This window comes from Sphaeramia orbicularis, chromosome 21 (genome assembly GCF_902148855.1).
Source record: "Sphaeramia orbicularis chromosome 21, fSphaOr1.1, whole genome shotgun sequence".
Lineage (NCBI taxonomy): Eukaryota > Metazoa > Chordata > Actinopteri > Kurtiformes > Apogonidae > Sphaeramia > Sphaeramia orbicularis.
Window position 1 is genome coordinate 43,000,013 of NC_043977.1, and position 27,713 is coordinate 43,027,725.

A 27,713-nucleotide genomic window follows, 5' to 3' on the forward strand; every position below is an offset into this window, starting at 1 on the left:
AATATATTTTGCATAGATCTATGCATTTATTAATTTTAAACATTGTGTGTTTAGAATATGACATAAATAATATAATAGTCAAATATCAATATATTTGGAATACATTTAGTTTGTTTATGAGAGTTTACAAAATGAACCCAGAATGATGGCAGAAAACATTGTCACTTCCCAAACATTCACACATAAAACTACTCACATTTTTTATTCACAATTTTTTTCTCATTTCAAAATTCATTTTCCTTGAAATATAAGTAATTACCTACCCAAAATATAACTTTGGTGTAGATTATTGTATTTAATGTTTTTTTGACCAGATGTTAACCCTCCCATGACTTTGCCCATGGGCTGATCTTGGCACCAAAAATAATAATAATAATAATAATAATGATAATAATAATAATAATAATAATAATAATAATAATAATAATAATAATAATAACAATAATAATAATAGTAGTAGTAGTAGTTGTTGTTTCTACTGTGTCATTAACAGGAAAAACTCTCAGTTGGGTTGAACAACAGCCCTTCTTCATAACACAGGCAATACTACTACTACTACTACTACTAATAATAATAATAATAACTCATTGCATTTATAAAGCACTTTTCATTCAAAAAGAATCTCAAAATGCTACAGTGAAAGTCGTTGTGTTTAATGGTTAATATTCACAGCTTACCACTGACTTTAAGGGAAAGTGATAGAATCTCATCCATATTTTACAGTTAGTTTGAAATTTATTTTTCAGATTTATTCATTAATTGCTTTGAGTCATAAGTTCTTCGACCCACCTTTAGATTTATTTTTTCATATTTTGTTTATAATATATTTTAGCACGGCCTCATTGAATACTCACTCATGTATTCAAAACATGCATAAAGTCACAAAAGTTAATATTTTGTTTCCACACATTATGTTCATACAAAAAAAGGAACTACATTCCGATATCTAGGGTGAACATGCTCATTTACAGGTTCACAATTGTCTCACAGTTAATTTCCATTGGTGTTATTTCTAAGTTACATTTTGGTATTTCATATATTAACTCTTAACTTCTATTTATCTCTGGTTTTAACTTTTTATCTGTTTTAAGCATTCCATATAATACCTGAAACCATACCTGTTTACTATTAGTATTACTCATATAATTTTGAATATTTCTCCCTAATTATGTTGTAAAGAGGTGTCTCTGCTTTAGCTCTATTTACTACCAAAGTGTGGAGACTTTAATACTGATGTCCATTATAACGTTTAGAGAAGAAGTAGTATTTCTAATCCCATGCAACTCAATGGTTTATTTGACAGTACGCACATTATAGTCCAATGTTTATTCTAAATAAATATGTTTGGTTTTTGTAGTATACTGTAATGTACCATCTGTATACATACATATCACTAAATGAATATAATATTATAACAATTATTACAACATGACTATACATGCACAGACATATCAGTTGTAAGATGTTACAGATGACAATGGCTGATATTTATTTGATTTTTGTTTTATATTCTGGTCATATTTGTAACTTTGTAGGACTGAATTTGTGCTACAGTCAAAGTATATAGCCATTTTAATAATAATAATAATAATAATAATAATAATAATAATAATAATAATATACAGGAATAGTTAACAGGAAAACCTCTCAGTTGGGTTGAATAACAGCTCCTCTTGACAATATAAGGCTCATATCCCACATGTACTGTGATTTTCTGTTGACATTTTTTTGTCTGTAATGTTGTCTAAAGTAGAATAGTCCAGGCTTTCCTGCATCCTGTCCATTCTGCCTTTTCCATTTTGCTGTCCACCTGAATTTTACACTAGAATCACATGAATGCAACCACTTATGAGCTTAATTTTTATATAAAATGAAGATGTTCTCTATTTCTGGGTAAACAAAAAAAAGTGGTTAAATACCAACAAGAGCAAAATAAACAGAAAAACAACAACAACAACAACAACAACAACAAAATCAGCATTGACCCTTAACCAAATAGTCATATTAAATATCTGTGTCTGTCGTATTGATGCAGCCATAGACATGACCTACATCAGGATATTAGATCATATTCCACAGTATGCATTATGCACTCCTGTTTTATCCATACATTTGTTGACTATATATTTTTTAAGTTAATTTTCTACTGTATTCAGGATATTAAAACATGTATTCTGGGCACATGATTCTATATTTTCGGCACAGCTGAAACACCGGCTTTAGAAGAACAACACCACAGCTTTAATGCCATGTAATTGCGTAGACATTAAGATGCATACACCCACACATACAGATATCTTTTGCTTAGTTTAGCTTAGTTTATTTAACAGGGACCTTGCACAAAGACATTAATCTCATAACAGCCAAGATGCATTGTACCAGATGTAGCTAAATTCCATCTGCAGTCCCTGAGCAGGTTGACTCAAGAGGGCATTTAAACAACAAATGCTTACCTAAGGTACTGACTACAATTACTGCACCGGCTCACATATCTTAATAATGATCATAATAATACCTGGCTCCTTTCATATGGGGTTTCTGTAAAATATCACATCATAACACTGTGCATCATGGAGATATTTGATCTTTTTTGGGAGTCCATAAAATAACTTCAGCTTTGTCTATTAGTGGAGATAGGAGATGGGAACCTCCAAACATAAAAAAAAAAAAAAAAATCTCATGCTCTGGCTTTGGAACTGACTAGTGAAGATCAGAAATGTACTAAAAATATATTTAATTGGAACATTTTACATGATCATCAGAGCTAATGAGCTGAAATCCTCATTTGACAGATTTGTCATTTGTTTTTTTTTTCCAAAACAGTGTCCTTTGTCCTATTTGTAGGATTGGAAGTAAAATGCTTCTTATATTTATGATGCAATAATGTTTGCTATTTAAAAAAAATAAATAAATAAAAAAATACAAGATGATTGTTTCATAAAGACAAACGGCAGCATAGAAAGCTATCTGCTATATATATATATTCTAATGTACACAGTCATGTGTAGGAACATAGCATTTAAGACTGGCAGGTTTAGGTTGCTTTGTTTTCTGTTGCTGTGCCTGTGCATGTTGCTGGTATTGATTGGCTGGAGGTACAAACTAACTGCCTGAAGGTCAAACCCAGAAATGTCCCAAACACAGTAAAAAAACAAGAAACTAGAAAAGACAGACAAGGTAAATACACCAGCAAACGCACAGTGATGATTGAAAGGATTGTTATTCTGAGTCGACATTGCTTTTTTTTTTTTTTTTGCAGTTGTATTTTTCTGCATCTTATACAATGTTTTTATCTTATTACATCTTTCACAAGATGTTCATCTAGTTACATCTTAGAAATAATTAAAAACCACAAATAATTGCCAGGCTCCTGTAAATTTCTCTCAGAACCAAAGTGTCAACCTTTAACCCTTAGAATGAATGAATGAATTGCTATTTATTGTCATTTGACAACACAGAGTACATACAGCACAGAGTACATCAAACGAGATTGCGATCGATGATTAGGGACATCGGGCCGCCGCAACTGGTGCGCTGCCACAGAACCCTTTTCTTCGAAATTTGCGGTGAAGAACACAGGATAATGCAAAGCACAAATATAAGACATCATACAGTTTTCACACATTACACGTGGACACATGCTGGTATTTTTTCATGGATTTGATAGGTCTGATATTGGCTGTTTTTGAGTACTTTTGATTTTGCCTTTATATACTATGTAAAGAAATGTTCACTATACCCATGTTTGGTATATTTTTTTCAGCACAGCTTCATTTATCTCATCTGCCTATTATTTTTTACTTTAACCTACTATATCAACATAAAAGGTCAAAAAACACACAAAAAAGTATAAAATCTGATTTGAACAATTTATATAATTTATTGCATAAATAACACAAAGATGCTTAACAAACCTTTTCAAAGACTTTAAAAGTGAATATTGGTTCCAAATATTAGGTATATAAAATTAAAATTGTAATACATTAAAACTATACTCAGATATTTGACATAAAGGCATATCTTTACATAGGCATTCTCTCTGATTTTCTCACCCCCCTGGTCCTCCCGGTTACTGCATCTGGTTCAGGTGGGGGTCATTCTCATCCTCACCTGTAATGCTTATGCAGTCTGTGGATTAGAATCCGCAGATTTGGACAGTTTTTTCCGTTTTGAAAAAGGACAAAAAATGACAAAGATATGGTCAGAAATATGACACCTCATTTTCATACTTTTACTTATGTTTGTTTGCTCTGGTTTACAAATGTGATATTGACTTCAAACACTGTTGAAAATGTCATGTGATTCAGTCACAGGGCCATGACTGTGGACTCCTAAGGGTTAAGCTTATAGAAATTCTATCTTTACATTTATTAAGGTACTTGATACTTAATATTGGATGATATGAACTTTTTTTTATCATATAGATAGATAGATTCTCACACATTTTATTTACAGCAGCATATTTATGACCAACTAGCATGTAGTCCTATATAATACAGTGTTTAACCTCTTCAACTGTACTTTTGTTGCCTTGTCAACCAGTGTCTGACACTGTGTGACAGAAAGATAAAAAAAACAGAATGACTTAACCCGCCTGCAGTAAGTAAGTAGTTTACTTAAATCATTACGGCGATGCAGTTAAAACAAATGTAGTCCTGCAGTGCAAATTACTAGTTCACGTGGCTCTGAAATGTAATATTTACCTCCCGGAAATTGCTACATATGTAGAAGAAAGGAATTCCAAGTATTCCAAGACCGGTTTTATTGCTAAAAATAGGGAGCGTGAACTGAGAATTTTAATTAAAAGCATATAGATTCAGAGTTTCCTCACCTTTCTCACCACTCACCTCCCAAGGTATGAGAATATCACATGCCTCACAGCAAAGTCAAATGGAGGTGTTTCATTCCAATCTGTAAGCTCAGCTGCAGGGAACGCCAAGGCTGTCACAAATCATTTAATTCCCTTTAAATTTCACCTTTTGTTAACAGTGTTCTGACTTTACAGATTAATTTTGGCTCATAGACAACAGAGCGTCCTGAACAGAAAGGCTTTGTTAAAAAAAACTGTTATACCTGAGAGAAAAAAAAAAAAAAAAGCAAGTGCGGGAAAATAATATTGATCCCTGTATCATTATATACTTAATTCTCGTCATGCAGTCAAAGTCCAATGAGTAACTACAATATACTGACAATGAGCAATGGTTTCATTCACCTTACCCTAGATCTATGGAGCCAGTTGGGATTGAATACATGAGAAAATTAACTTAACATCCCAAGACAGCTACAGTGTACTGGAGCAGTAATGACATACTGTCAGATGAAACTGGGTATTTCCTGGAGGCAGCGATGGGTGGGGTGCTCAGACAAGAGAAGAATAGACAAATGTTTTCAGAAACCATAGAGCAACATTTACATAGATGACTCATGGGATACTTTTTTTTTTTTCCCCAAAACACAAATTAGCCATCGTGCTTTGACAGGTTTCGACAACAACAGGACAGCCAGTGAGATGCAGAGGATGACATGACCTGAAAGGAGAATGGAAACTCCTACTGATGCCCGCCAGTAGTCCCTCGCGGCTACAGTAGTTATTCCATGAGACAGTCAATGGGGTGGAAAAACATGCCCATGGCACTCATACATCCTTGAGGGATAAAAGGGTTTGCTGTGAGCGACAGGCATCATTGAGCACTGAGTGAAAATCTCAAGTTTTCCCAGGAGCCTGGACAGATCTGACTTTTTACATTTTTTCTTTTTTTTTTTTTTTTTTTATTAAGAGGGGAAAAAATGTCCAGTGTTGAGTCTCGAGCCACTGCACAGCCTCATTTGGATGCTAATTTAGTCAGAACAGAAGTGTGGCTCAGTCATTTTTATAGTAGCTTCGCCCTCTTATTACTGCATCTGCAACTCTGTGAGCTGGGCTGTCACTGGTGATTTAAAAGAAACATCGAGGTGAATAGAAATGTATCCATACCTTATTGTTTTGAGGTTTTGCTGATTCTTACAGGATCAGGAGGCTTTAAAGTCATTTTTATGGGAATTTCCAAGTGTAAGAATATTGAGATTAGGGGCTCATGTTAAGAAGGGCTTCTTTAACGAAGGCGTACTATGACATTCAGAGGCAATGAATTGGATAAAAACCGGAATTTATTCAAGAGTTTTCCTGTGAAAGAAAACAGAATGTTATTATGGGTAATAAGCATCAGGAGTGGGTTTGGAAAACTTGATTCTCTGATTGAGATAATCTTCACTTGAATGATACAAGCATGTTAGTCATGTTCAGTAAACAGTACATGAATATATGTGGTTTGGCTTAAAATCTTATCTAAATGTTTCTACTTAAAAAAAAAAAAAATGCATTAGATTTAACCCTTTATAGGGAACTCATAGAAATACAGTGAAATTCAAAAAAGGACATAACAGGACTTTATTACTTTTGTGAAAATTTTCTATTTTTTATTGTCATGTAGAAAATCAAGGTCAGTTAAGTTACCATATTTGGTTCCTTGGCCATAAGTGTCAAAAAAAAAAAAAAAAAAGAAAAAAAACAAGAACTATATATAAAAAATACAAGGAAATCACTTGTAAGGTGAAAGGAACATGTATTTTAGAACATTAGAGCATCACTTTTAGAACATTAGACCAACATCAGTGCTGATCCAGACCCCTGTCCACATCACATTATCCCTTTGAACATCATTCCTTACATTAGTACCATTACTTCATGGTATCTAACAAAGCAGGTACACTCACTGTTCATGCAGAGGTGGACCTTACAGCAGAATTTCAGAATTGAATTAAATTCAATGAATGAATTTGAAGTTGAATTTGAATTACAGGAGGTGGAATTGAATTTATTGCAATTCAGAGAACTTCATTCTTATCACATATCAGTGAGAATGTGATACTTTTAAAATACATTTTTCTTCCATATAGAAGTACAGACACTTAATGTTGAATAATTAGCAATATCTTTATTTCAAAGTCATCAAAGAAACAGTGTTTTGGTAAATGCAATTATCATTTATTAAAGTACTTTACAGGGTAATGTTGTTGCATCTAATGGTCAACAGTTCCTCAGATGTTTTGTCATTGATGTTTCATCATTCTGGTCTGAACGTCTTGCCTGCAACACTGTTTTATAGAGTATATTTTTAATATTAATTTGTGGCAAAAAAAAAAAAAAAAAAACAACATATATATATACATATATATATATACATATATATATATATATATATATATATATATATATATATATATATATATATATATATATATATATATATATATATATATACACACACACACACACACACACACACAGGGTGGGGAAGCAAAATTTACAATGAACATTTAGTTGTTTTTTCTCAGCAGGCACTACGTCAATTGTTTTGAAACCAAACATATATTGATGTCATAATCATACCTAACACTATTATCCATACCTTTTCAGAAACTTTTGCCCATATGAGTAATCAGGAAAGCAAACGTCAAAGAGTGTGTGATTTGCTGAATGCACTCGTCACACCAAAGGAGATTTCAAAAATAGTTGGAGTGTCCATAAAGACTGTTTATAATGGAAAGAAGAGAATGACTATGAGCAAAACTATTACGAGAAAGTCTGGAAGTGGAGGAAGCAACAAAAAACGTACCAAAGCTTTTATTAAAGCTCTCAAATCCAAAATCCTAAAGGATCCAACCAAATCCATGAGAAAAATGGCAATTGAACTTGAGGTAGACAACAAGACCATTAGAAATGCAGTAAAATATGATTTGAAGTTAGAATCTTACATAAGAACACCAAAACACTTGTTGACAACAGCAACAAATCCAACTTTAGCAATTTTTGGGAATCATGTTTATGGCCGCCTTCTAGGCCAGATCTAAACCCTCTGGATTATGCTATTTGGGGCGTTTTAGAACATGCTACCAATAGAACATCACACAGCAATGTCGACTTTCTTAAAGATACTATTAAAGAAGAATGGGAGAAGTTGTCACCCGAATATTTGAGGAACACTTGCACAAGTTTCAGGAAGCGTGTGAAGGCAGTTATTGAGAAAGAAGGAGGACACATAGAATAAAAACATTTTCTATTATGTAAATGTTCTTGTGGCAAAGAAATTCTCATGACTTTCAATAAACTAATTGGTCATACACTGTCTTTCAATCCCTGCCTCAAGATATTGTAAATTTTGCTTCCCCACCCTGTATATATATATATATATATATATATATATATATATATATATATATATATATATATATATATATATATATATATATATATACTGTGTGTGTATATATATATTTACTATAATAAAATATTGTGTGCATAAAGTCCATGCAATAATGCCTGCATGAAATTCATGCTGTAATCATATGTAATTTAATAATATACATTTTATTTATAGGTGCTTTTCTTGGTACTCAAGGACACCATACAGTTAACAAGGAGAGTATAAATAAGTAATAAAACATTGCATAAAAAGTAAAAGGCAGGTTAAAAAAAATATGGACAATTGTGATCACAAAGGGAAAGAGGCTGTGAGCAGATGGGTTTTGAGTTTGGATTTGAAGAATATATACTGCAAAGCTTCATTTTTAAATACACCTTAATTATGTATCATGAATTTCTTTGAATTTCATGGAACTCCAATTCTACTTCCTATAATTTCAATTTGAATTGCAATTCCTCGTCCTGTTTTGCAATCTCAATTCAAATTCAAGAATTAAATTGGAATTTAGGGGTCATTCTCAATTCAGTTCTGAATTTTTTATAACCCTGTCTTACAGACCCTGCAGACCACATTGGACCTGAGATTGTTGCTGTCACTGCTTTGTAATGTGTGCGGAAATTACCAAATAGAGTCACTTGCCCTATAAAGGGTTAAGAGTCGCAGCTTTATTTCTCTGAGATTCTCCACAACCATCCAAAATAAACTGGTATTGCTCCCTAAACGAAACCATGTCAAAACCTACAAGACGACAAATCATTTTGGGACCTGGTGAATCTGAATTGAATCAATTCAGAAATTTAGTGGAAATACCCAGCTCTAGTAAGCATTATAATGGTTTAATGAGGGAGTCAAGGCATAGTGCAGTTAAAAAAAAAAAAAAAAAAAAAAAAAAAGGAAATCACTCACACTCAGGTCACAGATTAAGTGCATGAATATGTAGTCCACGTCCACAGAACACTCCATGCACCCACAGTGGATGGACTATCCAGTTACATGTATACATGACTTTTTGACATAGTCATTATAGAGTTGTATTCAGACAAAGCAGCAATTATATCTATGGAATAACGAATCATTTTGTGAAAGGTTCATTATTATGTCATGTTGCTGAAATGTAAAGTAACTATTTCACAGCATGTTTTGTTGAAACAGAACCACATTAGTGTCATTTCTTTTCATCATCTACCCTTTAAACACATGTTTTGCATCTAAAAATAAGACACTTTATTCACAGTAAAGAAGCCAGTCAGAAAATACTCCATTTCTTGCAGCTCGTTGTATGCTTTTTTTATTCCTTTAGGTCACACACTCAATGATGGACTGTGGCACTCTGTACGTCTGGACACCAGAAACCTGCAGATCACTTTGACGGTGGATAATGAGCCATCCTCCACCATTGAACTGTGGGAAGAGCTGGAATCAAAAGGCAACTTTTACTTTGGAGGTTAGCAGATACTCTCAGTGTGTTTGCAGGGTTAAGAAACCACCGGGTGACATGTTATGTGCTTTTCCAAGCTCTGTTTTTGAAGAAAAAAGAGCATATTTGCATGCTTTAGTTCAAAGTCCTTATTTATCCTCTTTATACCAGTCCGCCTGTGAGGACACGGTTAGCAATGGAGGCACAAGAAAAAGAAAAGTAGAAAAGTTTCACCTCTGTTTCTTTCTTCTTTTATTCAAACTGTAAAACTTTACATGCAATTGTACATACACATGGGTGACGAAATACATGAAAACCAAGTATCTTAGTGAGGCACCACAAATTCACTAATGTTTCATAGACCTGTTCACATTCTGACACATGAAAAGAGAAAACATGCAGGTGCAATCTGTAAAATTACAAATTCACTTTACCTTTATTAACCCATAAAGACCCAAACATCCACCGTCGACCAAAACCAGCTACTGATCTAAACTGTTTAATTCCTGTTGACCCACTAATCCTATCAATACATGTAAATAATTGGTGTAAAATACAGTTTGTCATCTTTTCATGGTCATCAGATGTAACCCATTTGGACGTTCAGAGGCGCCGTAGTTACCATGGAAACACTGTCATCTTCTACAACATTGATTCATCAGTAAAACCCATGGAGTTTGATAAATGACAGTGGATGGAGACACCTGGTTTATGTTCAGTTATTTATATCTTTGCTGAAAAACTCACTTTTTATTCAGTTTTCTCTGTTTCTAATATGAAACTCTGAATTTTAATCTGTGGTTTTATAAACACCTACATGATCAGCAAATTAAATACAGAAAAATACATGATTTTCACTTGAAAAGCACAAAATAAAAAGCATAATATTATAATAAATAGCGATAAATTACATAAGAAAGGTTAAATATAGACAAAATTCACTTGGAACTGGCCACAGAAGTACCACTGAGTCTTTATGGGTTAAAACTGGTCTGATTGGCTATGGGTGCCAAAAATTACATCCTGGGATACATCCTTCATCCTCCAATGAAAACATAGACTCATCACCTGCTTCACAGTAGTTTCTGTAGCCATACACACTCATTTTACCAGCACCCCACAATGAAGAATTGAACGTATTCACCAAAGAAATTAAGCAAATATATATACTTTTTTTTTTCCTGAGACATTTTTGTTCAAATCAATCTTTCAACAGCTCCTCTTCTACAAGTAATTTGAAGTGGTGCTCCCCCCTGCACCGCCCTACAGACCAGCTGTCACTTAAACAGCCTATGCCTATTTTTAAGGAGTATAGCGGATAAATAAAAGTTGCATCTTTTCCCATTCAGGTTGCCCCACTGTGGAGTGTCAGTACGCGACTGCAGCTTTCCAGGGCTGTATGCAGCTGATATTCATCAACAGCCAGACAGTGGATCTCAGTCATGTACAACAAGGACTGCTGGGAAGTTATAATGAGCTTCAGTTCCATACATGCAATATACGAGACAGGTAAAGTAGTCTGAACTTTTTTCCTTACAGTGTCCTTTAACTGTTCTTGCAGAGATTTCACTGAAGACTTTAACATTTCGCAGTGTAACAGTCATTGTTTCAAACTAAATATGTGTAAAACATTGTCCTGGATGGCAGCAGAGAGTTATTTGTGCCTACATTATTAATTTGTAGATGACAGTCTGTTGTCTGCTCAGCTAACTTAAAGTCACTGACAACTTGTCCTGCAGAGAAAAACATACTGACAGGATCATCCAATTAAATTGCAACAGAAACTTGGTAACACCTTCCCTGGCAGAGGACTATGCTAACAAGCTGCTCCCTACTGTCCTGCATGGCATGCTAACCCTCATTACCCCGCACAGCTTTGGGCTCTGTAAACACAGCTGACAGACGCGCAAACTCCACGGACGTCTGCATGTGGTTTAGAACATTTATAGGGAGGGGATAAGCACAGGAGCAGCCGTTTCCTCTTGTATTTTGCCTTGAGGACATCTCTGTGTTGTCACACATCACATTACCGGCTTTCTACCACAGATTGCGTTCTGTCAGAGGACATGCAAACACAGCGTCTGTCCTGTCAGTGGGCTACGGGATGTGCTGTGAGACCTGATAGACGGCTGATAGGAGGGATATTCTTTTTCAGTGTGAAGCTGTGGTTTTTACCTGCATGTGGCGAAGTGATTAGTGCAAACAGAAGAGTTACAATTACAATAAAACTCATTGTATTAAGTGTAGTTTTGAAGTTACATAGTTCAGTTTGACATATTAAGAACCAGTGTTGTGCAAGTTACTTCCAAACTGTTCTCCATTACACATTACTTGTCACTGTTACTTAAAATTAATTTCTTACCTTACAATATAACTGTCTCAGAATTGTAATGTGTTACATGACTCCTGTATGACTTTTGAGTTGCATACAGACTCCCGTCATAAATGGCGCGTGTGCAGTAGAGCACACACACACATACACACACCCCAATACAAGAGGTAGCAGAGCCTTGGGACCCATACATTTTTGCCCAAAGTGCATGTGGACAGATAGCTCAGTAAGTAACACTATGGTCTACAATGTTTGAATCCCAGCAGGAACGCTTGTGTTTTTTTCTACATTTAACATATTCAAACACGGGGTGCTGCGCTGAGGACGCCGGTAGATAAATTCGCAGTCGATAAAGAATTCTAACGAGTCATAGAAACATTAGCTTACCTTGTTATTGGCGGCTGTGGCACAGTTAGTAGAGCGGGTCGTCTAGTGACCCTTCAGTTCGAATCCTGGCTCCGACTGTCCACATGTCGAAGTGTCCTTGGGTAAGACACTGAACCCTAAATTGCTCCCAGTAGGGTCTGGTAGCACCTTGCATGGCAGCAGCCGCCTTCTTCTGTATGAGTGTGTGTGTGTGAATGGGTGAATGTGAGGCTTTGTAAAGCGCTTTGGGGACCATGAAGGTGTAAAAAATGCACTATATAAGTGCAGTCCATTTATCATTTGTCATCGCTGATCATAGGGATCATGCTAACTAGCTTCTTGAAAGCGATGTTAGGGTTAGTAATGAGCATACATCCATGTGGACAATGTACTGTTTTCTGCCATCTTCACCCATTGGCTAAGCACCATCAAGAAACAGAACTTTCCTGCTGCATTTTTGATTCCATAAAACAGTGTATGACTTTCATCACAAATTTTTCTCAAATTTGTAAAACCCCAGTGATAGCCTAATTATCACTAATCCATTAGTCTTTCTGTGCTTACGTGCTTTAATCACTTCCCTCACGGTGAACAACTTCCAAGATGACTGCATCATAAACACAGTCCCCTTGGTTACAGAACAACCAAAACGTCATACGGGTCTTTTCGGAAATTTTGTTGCAAAGTGCATTGTGGGAATGGGAATTCCATGCAGCAGCAATTTCACTGTCTCTTCGTGAGTGCTGAACCCAAATGTTGCCTTTACCTCTGTCCACTCATTCTTTAGAACAACACTGGTGGACTGCATAATTTTACGTTATAGCGATCTAGCTTGTTTTTTTGCCAAATCTGTGAGCTTCCCACAATGCACCTTGTGACAAAATTTCCATAAAGGCCTGAGTGACGTTTTTGATTTGTTATACAAACAAGCGGTTTTGCAAATTTGAAAAAAAAAAATTGTGATTAAACTCATACACTGCTTTAAGGTTTCACGGTCGTGTTGTTTTTTTCTTTTTTTTTTCATTTGTGCAATTACAATATTGATGAAAAGTGTGTTGTAACGCAAGCACTATTGAACATGTACCAAGTAAAATATTACTGAAAATTAATTAGCAATGCCTGACACTACTACGTTACAGCAAAAACTAATCTGTTACTGTAATGCATTAATGTATTCTTCCCAACAGTTACTGAAGTATTACAGGATTTTTTTGTAGGTTTGATGCGAACGATGTAGTGGCATCCAGTGGTGAAGATTGTGAGATGACTGATTAAAACATGAACGTCATGCAAACTTAACCTGCTCTTGAAATAGCAAATCAAACTCATAAAAGCATCACCTCCTTCGTTGCCAGTTCTGCCGTAGAATCCAACAGATCCCGTATACATGGACCGAGACCAGCTTTTTCAAGTGATGGTTTGTGACTCCCAAAAGTGGGTTACAGACTCAATCCAAGCGAGTTGTGAACTGTGTCAATGAAAAAGCTTTTAAATTGGTATAATTGCTTTAATTAATTGATATAATTACTTTAAATGCAATTTGATGTCAGACTTTTTTTTATTTTGACAGACGTGTCAAAAGTCTGCAGTAGGTGGTTGTCACAGTGAAGCAAACATTGAACTGAAAGATGTTTATAGACAAAATAGAGCACAACATATAAATATGATATAGTTACATACAGATTTACAAACACTTTGCAGTAAAAAGGGACTGAAACATACATGTGTGACATATTTGTGCGCAAACACCATTGTGTAGTTGTAATAGTTAGTCATGTGTGTATTTGGTTTTTAAAAAAGCTCACAGTGACATTGAACATTTATTTACAAGCTTATATTTGAAAAAAATATGTTGTTTGTGAAAAATTCTATCAAAGTGGGCCTTAACTTGACAATCACAGAAAAAGTGTATCTCAAGGTTAGAGCGGTTGAAAACCACTGGATAAAGAAAAGGATAGAAAATATCTGGATGCACTGCACGAGTAGTGGGAGGGAAAGCGTTATATAGACTCTGTAGGTGTGCCTTTCTATACTGATGTAAGATCAAGGGTCACCTCAGCTCCAAAATGAAGTCAGTATGTAAGTATGTAAAAGTTGTAATCTAATCTAATCTAATCTAATCTAATCTAATTAATAAAATACTTTTTTTTTCCCTGACAGACAGCTCCTTTAAGACTGTACAGTGACTTTGCTATGCAGGGCTTTTTTTTTTATATTTTATTTTTATAAACTAATTTTACAGTGTACAGAACAAACAAATAAAACAAAAAACAGACCACAACAGTTAGAGCATCTAGGTTCAACCTTTAGACAAATAAAATACAGACAGGTTCAGCACAAATTAGGCAAAAAAAAAAAAAAAAAGTCAAAATAAGCATATATAAATATAAGATTATATAGGGTCCAGGATTTCTTTGATTAACATAAACACCCTATTTTTCCCAATATTTTTTACATTTGTCAGTGGTGAGTCTTAATGAGATGGTCAGCCTTTCCATGTGCTATGCAGGGCTTGATGAAGTTTAATGTTTTTTTTTCCAAGTCATTAAGTTGGCATTTAGCATTAGCTCACCTCCCATAGTTTAACCACTTTTGTCCAAATATGGTCACTTCCAGCTCCAAAGCTCACAATGGTCAAATCACAAAATGGCCTCTAAACAGTTCACAAATCCTTCATCCACTCATTCTGCACACGGTCTATATGTAATATGTAAAGATTAATATATTTGTTGACTTTATAATATTTGATATTAAGTATATTCATCCCTTTGAATGCTGCGTTTATGTACTGCTTGTCCTTGACTTGGTCACAGACTGTTTAACAATGACCAGGTTGACCTATATGAGTTATTTATTTTATTATTATTTTATTTCACTCACCATATTCTTTGACTATACTCACAACTACAGTCATAAACCCTTGTTTGAATAAGCTGTTGGTAACCACCTCCATGACACTCTTTAAACCCCAAACCTGAAATTGTCCGTCTGGATTTTTTTCTTATTTTGACTATAAAACAACCTTGGGTTGGGACCTCACGTGGGGTCGCCTGGAATTCAAATGGGGTTGCCTGAAATTTCTAGTAATTTATAAAAATAAAAAAAAAAACCAACTTACTAATAAAAAATATATGGTGAGTTGACAGAGCGAATCACATTACATAAAAGACACGACAGACTGTGAGTCTGAAACTGAAGCACTGTGGTACTGTTTATCTTTCAAGTGTTCATTGTGGTCAGTTTCAGATGCTGCAGCTCTTTCATAATTCATAGTTTGAGTTATTGTTTGTTCAGTATTAATTGTCAGCCTTGCAAATCCAAGATGAACTGACTGTACATATCCTGACCGAGGAAAATAAAATTCTCACTTTGTGCAGTAATCTACACCTGGCTTTTCTGCCTCCATCCATAATAATATACATTATATAGACTAAATGTCATCTAAAATTAACGTTTATTTGCAACATAGTATAGCAAACTATTACATGATCAAAAACAAATTAATTTTAGCAACAAAAAAAAAAAAGTCTCTGTTTTGAATGTCTGGGGTCGCCAGAAATTTCGGATGTTAAAATGGGGTGACAAGCCAAAAAAGGTTGGGAACCACTGCTATAAAATGATTAGAAAGTATGCTGTGACTGAGTCCTTTTGTCCATTTTTCCAGAGCACTTACAACTTTCAAACTCCAGCAGTCATTTACAATTTACTGCATGTTATAATTCTACTAAAAGTTTCTTCTCCAGCTTCTAGTACAGGTGTGAGTGAAATTACCGTAATGACCCAATAAAGCACAATGTCTCAGGGCGAAGACACTCCAACCCGATTTTCAGTGGTGGGACGTCGTCGGGTAGTCTGACGAAGTCGGTGACATGAGTCTGTTTGGTGTGTTCCGTGTGATCGGCTGGTGTTACTGCCATCGCCATTCTTTTCAGCTGATTCAACAGTAATCGGCCGTTACCCAGTCGTTCAGTCAGACCAATCTGATTGGTGGAGGGATAGCCCTTGACTACTGAATCAGTGAACGAGAAGCCCGGAATCTTTCTTCTTCCACAAGAAGAAGCCTGAGAGCTGACAACACCAGTATCTTCTTATTACTAGCCATCCATTCAATGAGTATAACAACAATTCTTCTTGACTACTCAACACTCTCTGCTGACAACAATGACTGACGACAGCGGCCTCTGTGTTTTGGTCTAGAGAGATGTTCCGTCATTTCCGTTTTTTTAGGCCACAAGACAGATTAGCACCGCCTGCTGTTATGGAGACATTACATTTTGCGCAAGTGCAGAACGTACACTCAAGTCAGTAGTCGATTTTGTGTGTTCTTCACACTTTTTTGACCGCGTCAGAGAAACAGATCAGTCGGGCTACCTTTTCTGGCGACGATCGGCAGTCAATTTGGTGTGTCTTCCCCTTCAGGTTTCAGACACCATTGGAATTTTTCCAATCGCACAAACAATGAAACAGTTACAGCCATCCAAAATGCATATGTGCAAGGTGTGTCAGCGATGACACGTCAGGTTTTAAGGACTTAACGTGACTGTAAATGTTTGGTTTAGTCAAATGGTGATCCAGAAACAGGTCCAAGCTCCAGTTGTACATATAAAGAGTCAGGCTAAGGTTTCAAAAATGCAGCGTTTCTTATTTTCAAGTGATTATTCATTAATGAGAACATAATTATAAATATTTTAGTCAATTTCTGCAATTAGATCCCAGCAAATCTGACACACTTAAATGCGATTTCAAGAACAAAAAATCCCACTTGTGATTTGGTGTTGGGTGTATGAGAAAATTTACCTTTTTTTCAGAACTAATCTCTTTGTCTGTGTCCAATTAAATCCAATGACTCAGTTTATGGCTAGCGAGCACGTACTGTAGATGCTACTGATATTTCATGACACATAAGGGCACCCATGAACACAACAACAGAAAATAGCTTGATGGTAATTAAGCCAATGACTGTAACCTTATCCATGTTGCGGCTGGCCTGGTTTGGCTGCAGTTAATAGGTGAGAGATGAAAGTGTATGAAATTATAGATGCACGCTTGAAAGGCTAGCAATTATGTGAAACTGAAGGAGGCTCGAGGAAGGGACTATTAATCAGATGAGTGTGGTTGGGATTTCTGTGAAACGCTTATTGTGGTAAAATCCCATAAACAGGCTGAAGGTGACAGTGACGGCCTATTTTTAGAGAAGCAGGAAGACATGTCAGCTGTTTCAACTCATGACAAGGGCACAGAGAGACACAATTTTCCACAGTTTTTAACTTCAGCTTCACGAAATATTAATAAGCAGCAAATTACTTTTTTGGGTGAGGTCCCAAGTGGGTGCTTATAACAACACAGAAAACAAAACAGAGCAGCAGTGTTGCTCTGATAAATAAAAGATCAGGCTTATAAATCTGTACAGCAGAGGTGGGAAGCAACAATACTGCGTTAGTGTACTTAAGCAGTTTAAACATGTCTTTACTCCATATATTTTAATAAAGACATCTGTTCCTTCAGCTCCTCACATTTTCATTACTTTTAATGCGTTTGAGGGGAATTATTAAGATTTTTTTTTTTTTTTTTTTTTTGCATTGTGCACCTTTCCATTAGTGGTGATTGATTTTATTGATATTGATTCTGTGTTATCAATATATTGATACTCACATACTACTTATTTGAGCATCAATTATGTTAATAAAGTATAAGTATTAAATAATAAATGCAAAATAAAAGTGCCTGTGTCACGTCTGAATCTTATAGGGTAACTTGCTTCAAGGTTTTGTACTGCCCCCCCCCCCCCCCCCCCCCCCCCCCCCCACACACACACACACACACACAGCATAAAATTGAACTAGTCCAGTTAGCTGTTTTTATCCTGTTAGCACCAGTTCAGTCTGCGGCTGCGTGTGTCTGAAAGGACAGCATGGTTGAGAGGAAGAGGAGTGTGGTGTGGGTGTACTTTACACCCGTGGATAAAACTACAGTAAAGTGTCGTCTGTGTAGTACAACTGTACAAGACTGCAGCAACACCAGCAACCTTTATAAACACCTGAAAATTAGCCCAGTTCCGTCAGAATTGCAGCAAATTTTATTATTTTCTAACTTCGTTTGTTATAAAAATGTGGAATGTGTAGGTTTTGTTGAAAAAAAAGGTCTTTGAATTTGTGACCATTTCATTATATTCAATGAATACATTCAATGATGTTTTTTTTAGTCGTGTATTATTTCTTTATTTTTATTTAATTCATTTGTGTTAATTATTTGTTTTATTTTGAAATTTTTATTAAATTCATATTTATATTTATTATTTGTGTTTTATTTTTATATTTTCATTCATATTTATGTTAATTATTTATGTATTTTTCAAAATATATTTCATTGCTTAAAAAATGGCCACCAAAGATTATGCACATTAAAGCTGTTAAATGGTCAGTATTTGTCATGTGAAATGTCTTTTAAGTGTAACATTTTAATTTGAAAAAAAAAAAATCACTGAAAGTATCAGTATCGGGATATATTGAATACATACACAGAAAACGTAATCGGTATTGCATTGAGTCATAAAAGTGTGGTGTTGCCCAGCACTACTATCCATCTGGACAAAATCATATCGTATTAGTTAGGTGATTCGTTTGGTAAAACACAGCAATAAAAAAGATGAATAATTGAAACTTGATGAAAAACCTTTACCTTGACTTTTTTAAGTTAGCTGCTTTTGACCCATGTGTGGCATTTTTATAAAGCTGACATTGTGAGATATGCTATATTTACACAAACATAAGTGCTGTTCTACAAAACAAAGACACACTTGAGGTTTCTAAGTGCATCTTCTAAGGGTATCCTCGTTGTTGTTACCACTATTTTCAGAGAACTGATTTGTATATTTGTTTTGTTGTGCAGAATAACAGTTTTTACTTTACTTAGATTTTTTTTTTTTTTGCACAATCAACATAAAAGTGTGCCAGAGATGTGTGAAATGCTAACTGAACCCTGTGATTGTCCTACCAGATGCCTTCCTAATCTGTGTGAACACGGAGGTCGCTGCTCTCAGTCGTGGAGTTCCTTTTCCTGTGACTGTTTGGGGACTGGATACTCTGGAGGAACCTGTCATAACTGTGAGCAGCTTGCTTCATTTTCATGTCTTCACGTTGTCTCAGACTTGCTATCACACCATCCATATCCTCCATATGCACAATCCCAAATAAGAAGTTGTGATGGTGTGGAAGAAAGTGGTGACGTACTTTGACTTGTATTACATTGTCAGGAAACTTTATATTTTATAGCATTTATTTTAGCGTTTATAGCAAGGCAAATCAGTATCCTTAAACAAACCAAAATATTACAAAAACCATGTAACTGTAAGAGGGTACTGGGTCAGTTCATCTCAGATCACCCAAAAAAATGGCATTTTAAACCTCACCCCCTCCAATTTTTTAATATGTTGTAGTTGAGACATTTGGCTACATTTTTCATAATAGTGTTAAAGAGGTCGGGCATGTCCCACAGTTTTAATTTCAAGGTCAAAATATAAATCTAAAGGTCATCCAATTCAAAAGTACCCAAATGCACACAGGAATGTTAGATTTAGATTCTTTATGGTCTCCCCTTTACAGAAATACCCTGCTTTTTAAAATCGGACCAGTGGTTACTGAGTTACAACAATGTGAAATTTGGCTGCCATGGGCTTTTTTGCAAGAAAGTGAAAAAAATAAATTGCGTTTTCTCGAAAACCATTCGTCTGATACAGTTAAAATTTGAAATTTCAGCTTTTCTGGCTATGAATTACCCACACACCAAATTTCTTCAAAATCTGGGGAGGTGGGGTTTAATTTATTGGGTGAACTGAGATGGACTGAGTCAACTTTAAAAAAAAAAAAAAAGTATTTAACCAGGTAACGTAGTTGACAACATTCTCATTTTTAATAACGACCTTGACATACAGAGATAAACAACCAGTCACTCACACATTCACATCTATGGGCAATTTAACCAAGTAGTGAATCAACCTACTAGTGCATGTCTTTGGATGGCGGGAGGAAACCTGAGTACCTGGAGAGAACCCACACAAACTCCACACAAAAAAGTCCCTGGTGTTGGAATCGAACTCAGGACCTTCTTGCTGTGCCGCCCACATAGTACATGTACATAGTAAATAAATCCATAAAAGAATAGAATAAAATAATTAAAAGCATATATTAGAATTATTAAAAGAATATACTGCTCCTCCTCCAGATATACAGAGCAGTAAGACTTAAGACTTACAGCCTGATAAGAAGACCTGGACTTAAAACTATCTGCAGCATAGCAGCTAAATGCCACAACACTATATTTAGTCCTACGTGGTTTATTCCATATCACAGATGTGTTCAGGGTGTAAACCATTCAGTGATTCGTAGACCAGTAGTAGGACTTCAAAATCTGTTCTGTACTTAACTGGAATCCAGTATGAAGATTTTAGTTCTGGTGTTCTCTTAGACTACATTCAGACAGCAGGTCTTAATGCTCAATTCAGATTTTTTGGTGAAATCAGATTTTTTTTGTGTGCTCGTTCATATTACACATTAAAGGTCCCGTATTATGCTATTTTTCAGTCACGTCATATAGGTCTCAGAAGCCCAAAAACATAGTATTTAAGTTTGTTCGCCCCAAAATCATCCTTTTTTTGGAGTTTCAGCGGTCGAAAAAGTCCCTCTCACCAGCCCTCCTCAGAACAGGCTGTTTCTGGGCCTGCTTCCGGGTATGCAAATGAACGCATCTGTCCACGCCCACTCCCCCTCCCCTCTCTGGGAGAGGACGCGGCTTACGCTAGCGGTACTACGCGCTAACGTTGACTGTGAAGCCATCATACACATGTCTCAGACAGAACGTCTTTCCAAACACTGGCTTTCTTTGCCTTGAGGCGTGATTGAGCCCCGACGGAAAACAGCGGTGTTGTGTCGGGTTCGTGGACCTGACACGGAAAGACGCCTGCCGCCACTAATGCAGGCAGCTACTAACAAGCTTGATGCTAACTATACTGATGCCAACCACAAAAGGCCCGTGTTCAAAGTAGTTCTGTTGAATGTCTCTTGATATTATCAGCTCTTGCATGTTAACGGGGACGTAAATGTTAGCAGCAGTAACCGAGCTATGTTAGCTGCCATGCTAACGTTAGACGTACACATCAACAACCACCAGCTTATCCGTAATGTAGGGTTATGCTGTAAAGATACAAAAAAATGCTAAGAACTTACATCTCCCACACTTGTACTTGGGTCACGAAGCGTTGGTACTGCGTCCTTCTTGATTCGGAGTCTTTGTGCTAAGCCGGAGCTGTATGGGCCCATGTTCGAAAAGCACTCGTCCGTGAAATGCCGGGCACACACATACAAGCGTTTGGGAATGTTGTTTGGTACATGACCATCAAAGATATAATCCAGCCACTTTTTACGGAGAGGCTCGGAAGTGGGGAGCAAAAATAATCTATCGTGTTGGTGTGTGCAGCCAACAACACCACAATTTGCGTGTCTCACCTTCGCCATGTTTGTTGTCCAAGAGGTACTTTGCCAGGGCGGGGCTTACCTTTTCATGCAGGGTGGGGGCACAGTGAGGGGGAGGAGTTAAATCCGCTTATGTCGTCATAAGCGGACCCAGCTCAAACTCGGCCGTTTGAGCAGGCATTTTCACAAAATGTGGTGTAGCAAGGCAGGGAGGAAACAGACAGTTTTCAAATTCGAACCTCATAATGAGGCTACTGCAACACACACTACTATAAGAAAACTTTCACAAAGTGAGATTTGCATAATACGGGACCTTTAAATGTGACTCCTCTCAGTTGTGAGTATGAACTGAATGTGACCCTGAAGTGACCCTCTTGCACAAAAGAAGTCCTGACGTAATACGTGACCTTGCAGACATTCACTGTGTTTATGGAAGTAAATATGTTTTTCCCACCGCTCCTCCTCCTTGAGATGTTTGTCACATTTCAATGACGTACAGGTTGGATAAATGCGACCTGGCCATTCAAACTGAAGTCATATGGCTAAATATCGGATACATATCAGATTTAGGACCACATATGAAAGTGGCCTGGGTCAGATTTTAAAAAATCAGATTTGTGCTGTTCAAACTGTCTTTAACAGATTGGATGCAGGTCACATATGGGCAAAAAAATCAGATTTGGGCCACATTTGCCTGCAGTCTGAACGTAGCCTTAGTCCCTGTTTGGAATGAGCTGTAGTTGTTGAAGTTTAAAGACCACTACAGTAGTTGATTCTACTGCAAATTAAGGCATGGGTGAGCCTCTCATGGTCTTTTTGGGACAGAAAACTCTGTCCGGTTATATTTTTAATTTGGTATAAAGTTGTTTTGGTGACAACTTTGATGTGGCTGATAAAGCTCACATCCAAGTCTGTTAAGGCAGTAAGGTTAAAAACTTGATCCTTGGTTTTTTAGGCCTTGTCCTTTTTTAATTGATGAACTTTTGGCTCGTCTAGTTCATCCAAACACTGACACACTGAGTCTATCAGGCTACAGTTGTCTGGTGACAGAAACACATCGTTAGCCTCATAGCATAATTGCCTGTCATATTTTTGGCCAAATGGTGATATCTGCATACATTTACTCTCAGAACACTGCTGCTTCATTCTGTATCATCAGCTATGTCCTGAAAAAAATATGACTTAGACAAGTATGCCATGAGCTTAACAACATGTGTGTATCAACTGCATAACTGGTAATCAATATTATTGTTTTGCAGAATTTGACCCATACAGATTGAACAGAAGGGGTCCAAGAACTGAACCTAGGGGGACTCATAAAGTCATTGCCACATGCTCAGATTCAAAACTGTCAATTACCATAAAATGACCTTAACTTGCTAAGTAAGACTATCAAAACTACCGAAGACTACCGACCCAATTTTCCATTCCGTGGAGCAGTATTCTGTCATCTATCGTTTCAAACGAAACACTGTGATTTAACAAAACAAGACCTGATGCTTCACTTGAATCAGTATTCAGCCTTATGTCACTTTGAACATTTGTAAGAGCATGACTGAAATTTATCAAGATTACCATTTGAGTAGACCAAAAAGCAATTTTCTCAGTACTCTTGGCCATAAAGGGAGGCCTGAGACAGGTCTATAGGCATCTAGAGGTCTATTTTTATAAGGGTGTCTTAATGGTAGGTATGTTGAATGACTTTGAAATGATGATGCTTGACACCAGTGCACTCTTTTTGCTGCAAATAGGAGATAAAATTGTAGAGAGAAGCTGTATGGTCAACATAATTGCATGTGTAATAAGTCAGAAATGTCAGGAATGAACGTATGAATGTAAACTTCTGCTATCAGTATTTTTTTATTGCATTTTCCATATCACTCCAACTTTTTCTTATTTGTGGCTGCACTACTTCTACTTTGCTACTCGATTCAGTGCACTCAAACTGACACACAAACACTTCACCTATCTTTATTTTCTTTGCTCTTTTGCAGCTGAGAGTCAAAGTAGCATCATGTCCTGCTTAAGCTTGACATGACCTGAACATCAGCGCTGGTTTTCTACCTTTAAAATTTTCAGAAAATCTATTTTTTACCGCATGACTTTAAACTGACTTTGCATGTAGTCATTTTTTTTTCCTTGCGGGTGTCATTTTTTGATGTACTGCAACATCTCCTTGATATTCGCTGTGGAGACAGCTGTGAGAGTGTACGTGTGAAATTCCAGTGCCCCAGAATACAGATTTCTTGTTTATATGCAGGCAAACACTGCCCCATTTGTATGTCAGAGGGAGCATAACAGAAAAAGATTGCCTTGTGAATTAAATACGAACCTGATGAAGTTTAAGATTTTGTGATGCATTTTAGAAACATTAAACCACAGAAACAAAACAGTGTTTTTCCGTGATCATGTGTGCTAATCAACAGTTGCATCTAAACACGGGGGGAAAAAAACGGTGAAGGAAGAACTATAAGCACTTCTTTTTTTTTTTTCCTTCTGCACAGAGACAATATGTTGATGATTATGTGCTGTCAGATGATTGAGGCGGTAGAACGCCAGCTGATTTCTGTCCTCGCTCTCCTTCTTGCAGCCATCTACGAGGCGTCCTGCGAGGCATACAAACTGATAGGCAGCTCCTCCGGCTTCTACTCCATTGATCCTGATGGGAGTGGTCCCCTGGGGCCCACACAGGTATACTGCAACATGACAGGTGAGATTGCCGTAGTCCTCATGTTATCACCTTTACTCTTTCGGAGTGTCCCCTGGGAACCGTCTGAGTGTTCAGAGTAAAGAGTCCACTCACTTACAGGTCGCACGGCATTGATCTGAGTCACAGCAGCTCTGTCACAATTTTCTAGACAGTAGAAAATCATTATAGTCACTCAGGTAGTTTCTCAGAGTTTAGGATATACTTGTATAAAGCTGGCAGAGTTGGGAGTTTTACTTATGAAATGGAACAGTTTGCAGATTACTATTTATACACTGTGAAATATAACGTGTTGTTTCACTTTAAAAATGTGAGTGAAAGCTCTGCCTTAAATTTTTGCATCAAATGAACAAACACAGCCTAACATACATGATGTTGTCTCATTGAAATATCCCCTGTTGTGTGTACCTCTGTCTGTGTGTTTTGGACACAGATTTGTTAGTTAGTTGAACTCTTTTGGTAATTGTTTGAAGTTAAAAATTTACCGAACAGTACCGTCTTCATCCGCTTATCTGGGTCCTGGTCATGGGAGCAGCAGCCTCAGCAAAGAAGCATAGACAGCCCTCTCCCCAGCCACTTCCACCAGCTCTTCCAGGGGAATCCTGAGACGTTCCCAGGCCAGCCCAGAGATGTAATCCCTCCAGTGTGTCCTGGGTCGGCCCCGAGGTCTCCTCTCAGACAGACCATTTAATTCCGCTAAATTAAAAATATGTAGACTTTACCAGTTTGGCTGATGCTGGACTGGATCCAGGGATCTTGTTATTATGAATCAACTATACTTACCATTGCACTTATCACTACACCACTATGTCTTGAGCAACTGAAATACATAATCATCTCCCTTTATGTTAAGCTGTGTGATTTTTGCATTTCTTCACAAATCACTATCTATAGCTAAACCAAGACATTACTGAAAATGTAGTAATTCTTCTTCTTCTTCTTATCATTATTATTATTATTATTATTATGATTATTATTATTATTAACAGTTCAGCTGCAGCAAGTTCAGTTAAAAAAATACAGCGTGCCAAATCTTTTTTGCTTCCATAATTTCAAACAATGGAAGTTCATACAGTTGAGGCACTTTCTTAAAAAGTAAATGCATAGTGTGCATTACAAAATGTATTCCCAGCTTTGAAAGAAAATGCAAAAGAGTGCCAATAAGTTCACAACTGGAAAAGGCACCTGCCAATTTTCTGTGGTACAGGGCTTATCTCCACCCACTCTCCTGAACTGTCACTGAAGTTAAGTCAACAGAATTTATTCAGTTAGACAAGGTTCATCAAGTTCATATTTGCGACACTTTTAACTTGAGTTTTTGTATTATCACAAGTCAAGTCATAAGTTGTTCTAACACAGAATATGTTAGCACAACAATTCTATTTTACAGTGTACTGTTAAACACGTAATTATTAATATAACTGTGATAATTATGTCACATTTTACAACTTTTCTCACTTTACCTTGTGTGTCTGATCACATTTTATCTGGTTTGACGTGGAGCTTTTTGATGTGGGCAGCACTTTCACTGCTGTAAACAAGCTTCAGAGTAATGTTAGAGCCCTTTTCTGAGTTCAGAAGGAAACGTGAAGCGGGACATCAGTGCAGAGTCAGGGAAAAAGGCAGACGGGCAGCATGAAGTGAAGTTACAGGTGAAAAGGAAAAGGAGTCCAGGGAAAATGAGAAAACAGTAAACGGACTAAAGACCATGTAACATTGTGAGAATCCACACTGATGAAGCCTTAGCTCTGCCTGTAAAAATGTATTTGTACACCACTGTGCAGACATCCCAGGCCAACGTTAGGTTTATTGGTTTAGTAAAGTTCTTTTTTTTTTTTTTTTTTGATCAATTTTTTATTTATTTTCATTGTGCATCTCAGAAATACAATACAAAAGAAAAAGAAAGAAATTCACATTTTATGATACGAGATTCTGTGACACACAAAGTATAAACCCCACCCCCCCAGAACCAGTGGCAACCCCCATACCAACCCAATGTGGATCTCAGAATATGAAAACCAACTAGTAAAAACAAATACATGTATATAGATGAAAGAGAATATAATTTACAGATATAGACAGAATAGTGGTCAGGAAAGTCATAGACAATTATGTTGCACTCTTTCTTTAACCATAATATAAACACCATCCCACATACTAAGCGTTTTTCGACTGGCTGCATGCATTTGGGCCTCTGATCTCTCTGTCATAACTATATCTAGAAAATAATTGATCCATTGTTGCTGTGATAAAGTATGAGGCAGCTGGTTTAGTAAAGTTCTTATGACCACACATATGCATTTCACAGCCTCTTTATTAAGATACAATCTGGGAAGTATGCACAGCAGTAAAAATGAAAGTTTCAGATTTATTGCATTAATTTTCTGATGTTTTATACCAAGTTTCATTCAACACATATCAGATGTTTCTAACTGTCCACACTGCTTCTTGTCGTAAGGTCAGAGGTCAAACTAAATAGTAAAGCTGAAATGATTGAAAATTTCCTGAATTGAAGCCTTGTTTCCTTAATTTCGCTGACGCTAAACCTTGGTTCTGTTGTTGTGTTTCACACAGACACATTTAGAAATAAACATATGCTCCAGGGTGCTTGTGCAGGTCTTGAAAGTCTTAAAAAGTATGGAATTTTGATATGCTAATTTCCAAACCTTGAAAAATCTGACATTTTTTGTGAAACTCTTAATAAAGTATGGAAAAAAGTTTCTCTCATAGTTGAATTTTAGAGTACACTCAAATGTGCATAATCTTGTAAGATAAGAAATACATGAGGAAAACATTTTTTAAAAAAACCCATAATGACAATATTTCTTTTTTTTTTAAGATGATTAGTATGATTTAATATGATTAAGTATATATGATTGTAATATGATCCAGTACCGATCGGTACTGGAATGATTCTAGTAAAACTTGTTTGTGTGATATCCATGCTCTTTTGTGGTTTTCATGTGTTTTGAAAATGTTTCTGTCAGTAAAACATCATTTACTGTGAATTATGCATTCATTCATTCATGCATTTATTAAAATGAACATTTCTACTACACACAACAGGTACAATCTCCGCCAAAAAATTAGGCACACAAGTATAAAAATACATAAAGTCAAGGTCTTAGGGAAAAAAAATAGCAGGAAAAAGTCTGGAGTTTTTATTTGGATAAAGAGCAAA

General features: G+C 36.3%; 1 protein-coding gene across 1 annotated transcript in view; it reads left to right on the forward strand.

Annotated features, from left to right (window-relative positions):
• The window catches only part of LOC115412764 (contactin-associated protein-like 5), a 308,387-nt gene that overhangs the window by 181,466 nt on the left and 99,208 nt on the right, over positions 1–27,713 (forward strand). Inside the window, exons 9-12 of the mRNA XM_030125412.1 lie at positions 9,544–9,687; positions 11,010–11,169; positions 19,355–19,461; positions 24,416–24,535. Coding sequence (XP_029981272.1) covers positions 9,544–9,687; positions 11,010–11,169; positions 19,355–19,461; positions 24,416–24,535 — 531 coding nt within the window. The remainder of the gene's footprint in view (positions 1–9,543; positions 9,688–11,009; positions 11,170–19,354; positions 19,462–24,415; positions 24,536–27,713) is intronic.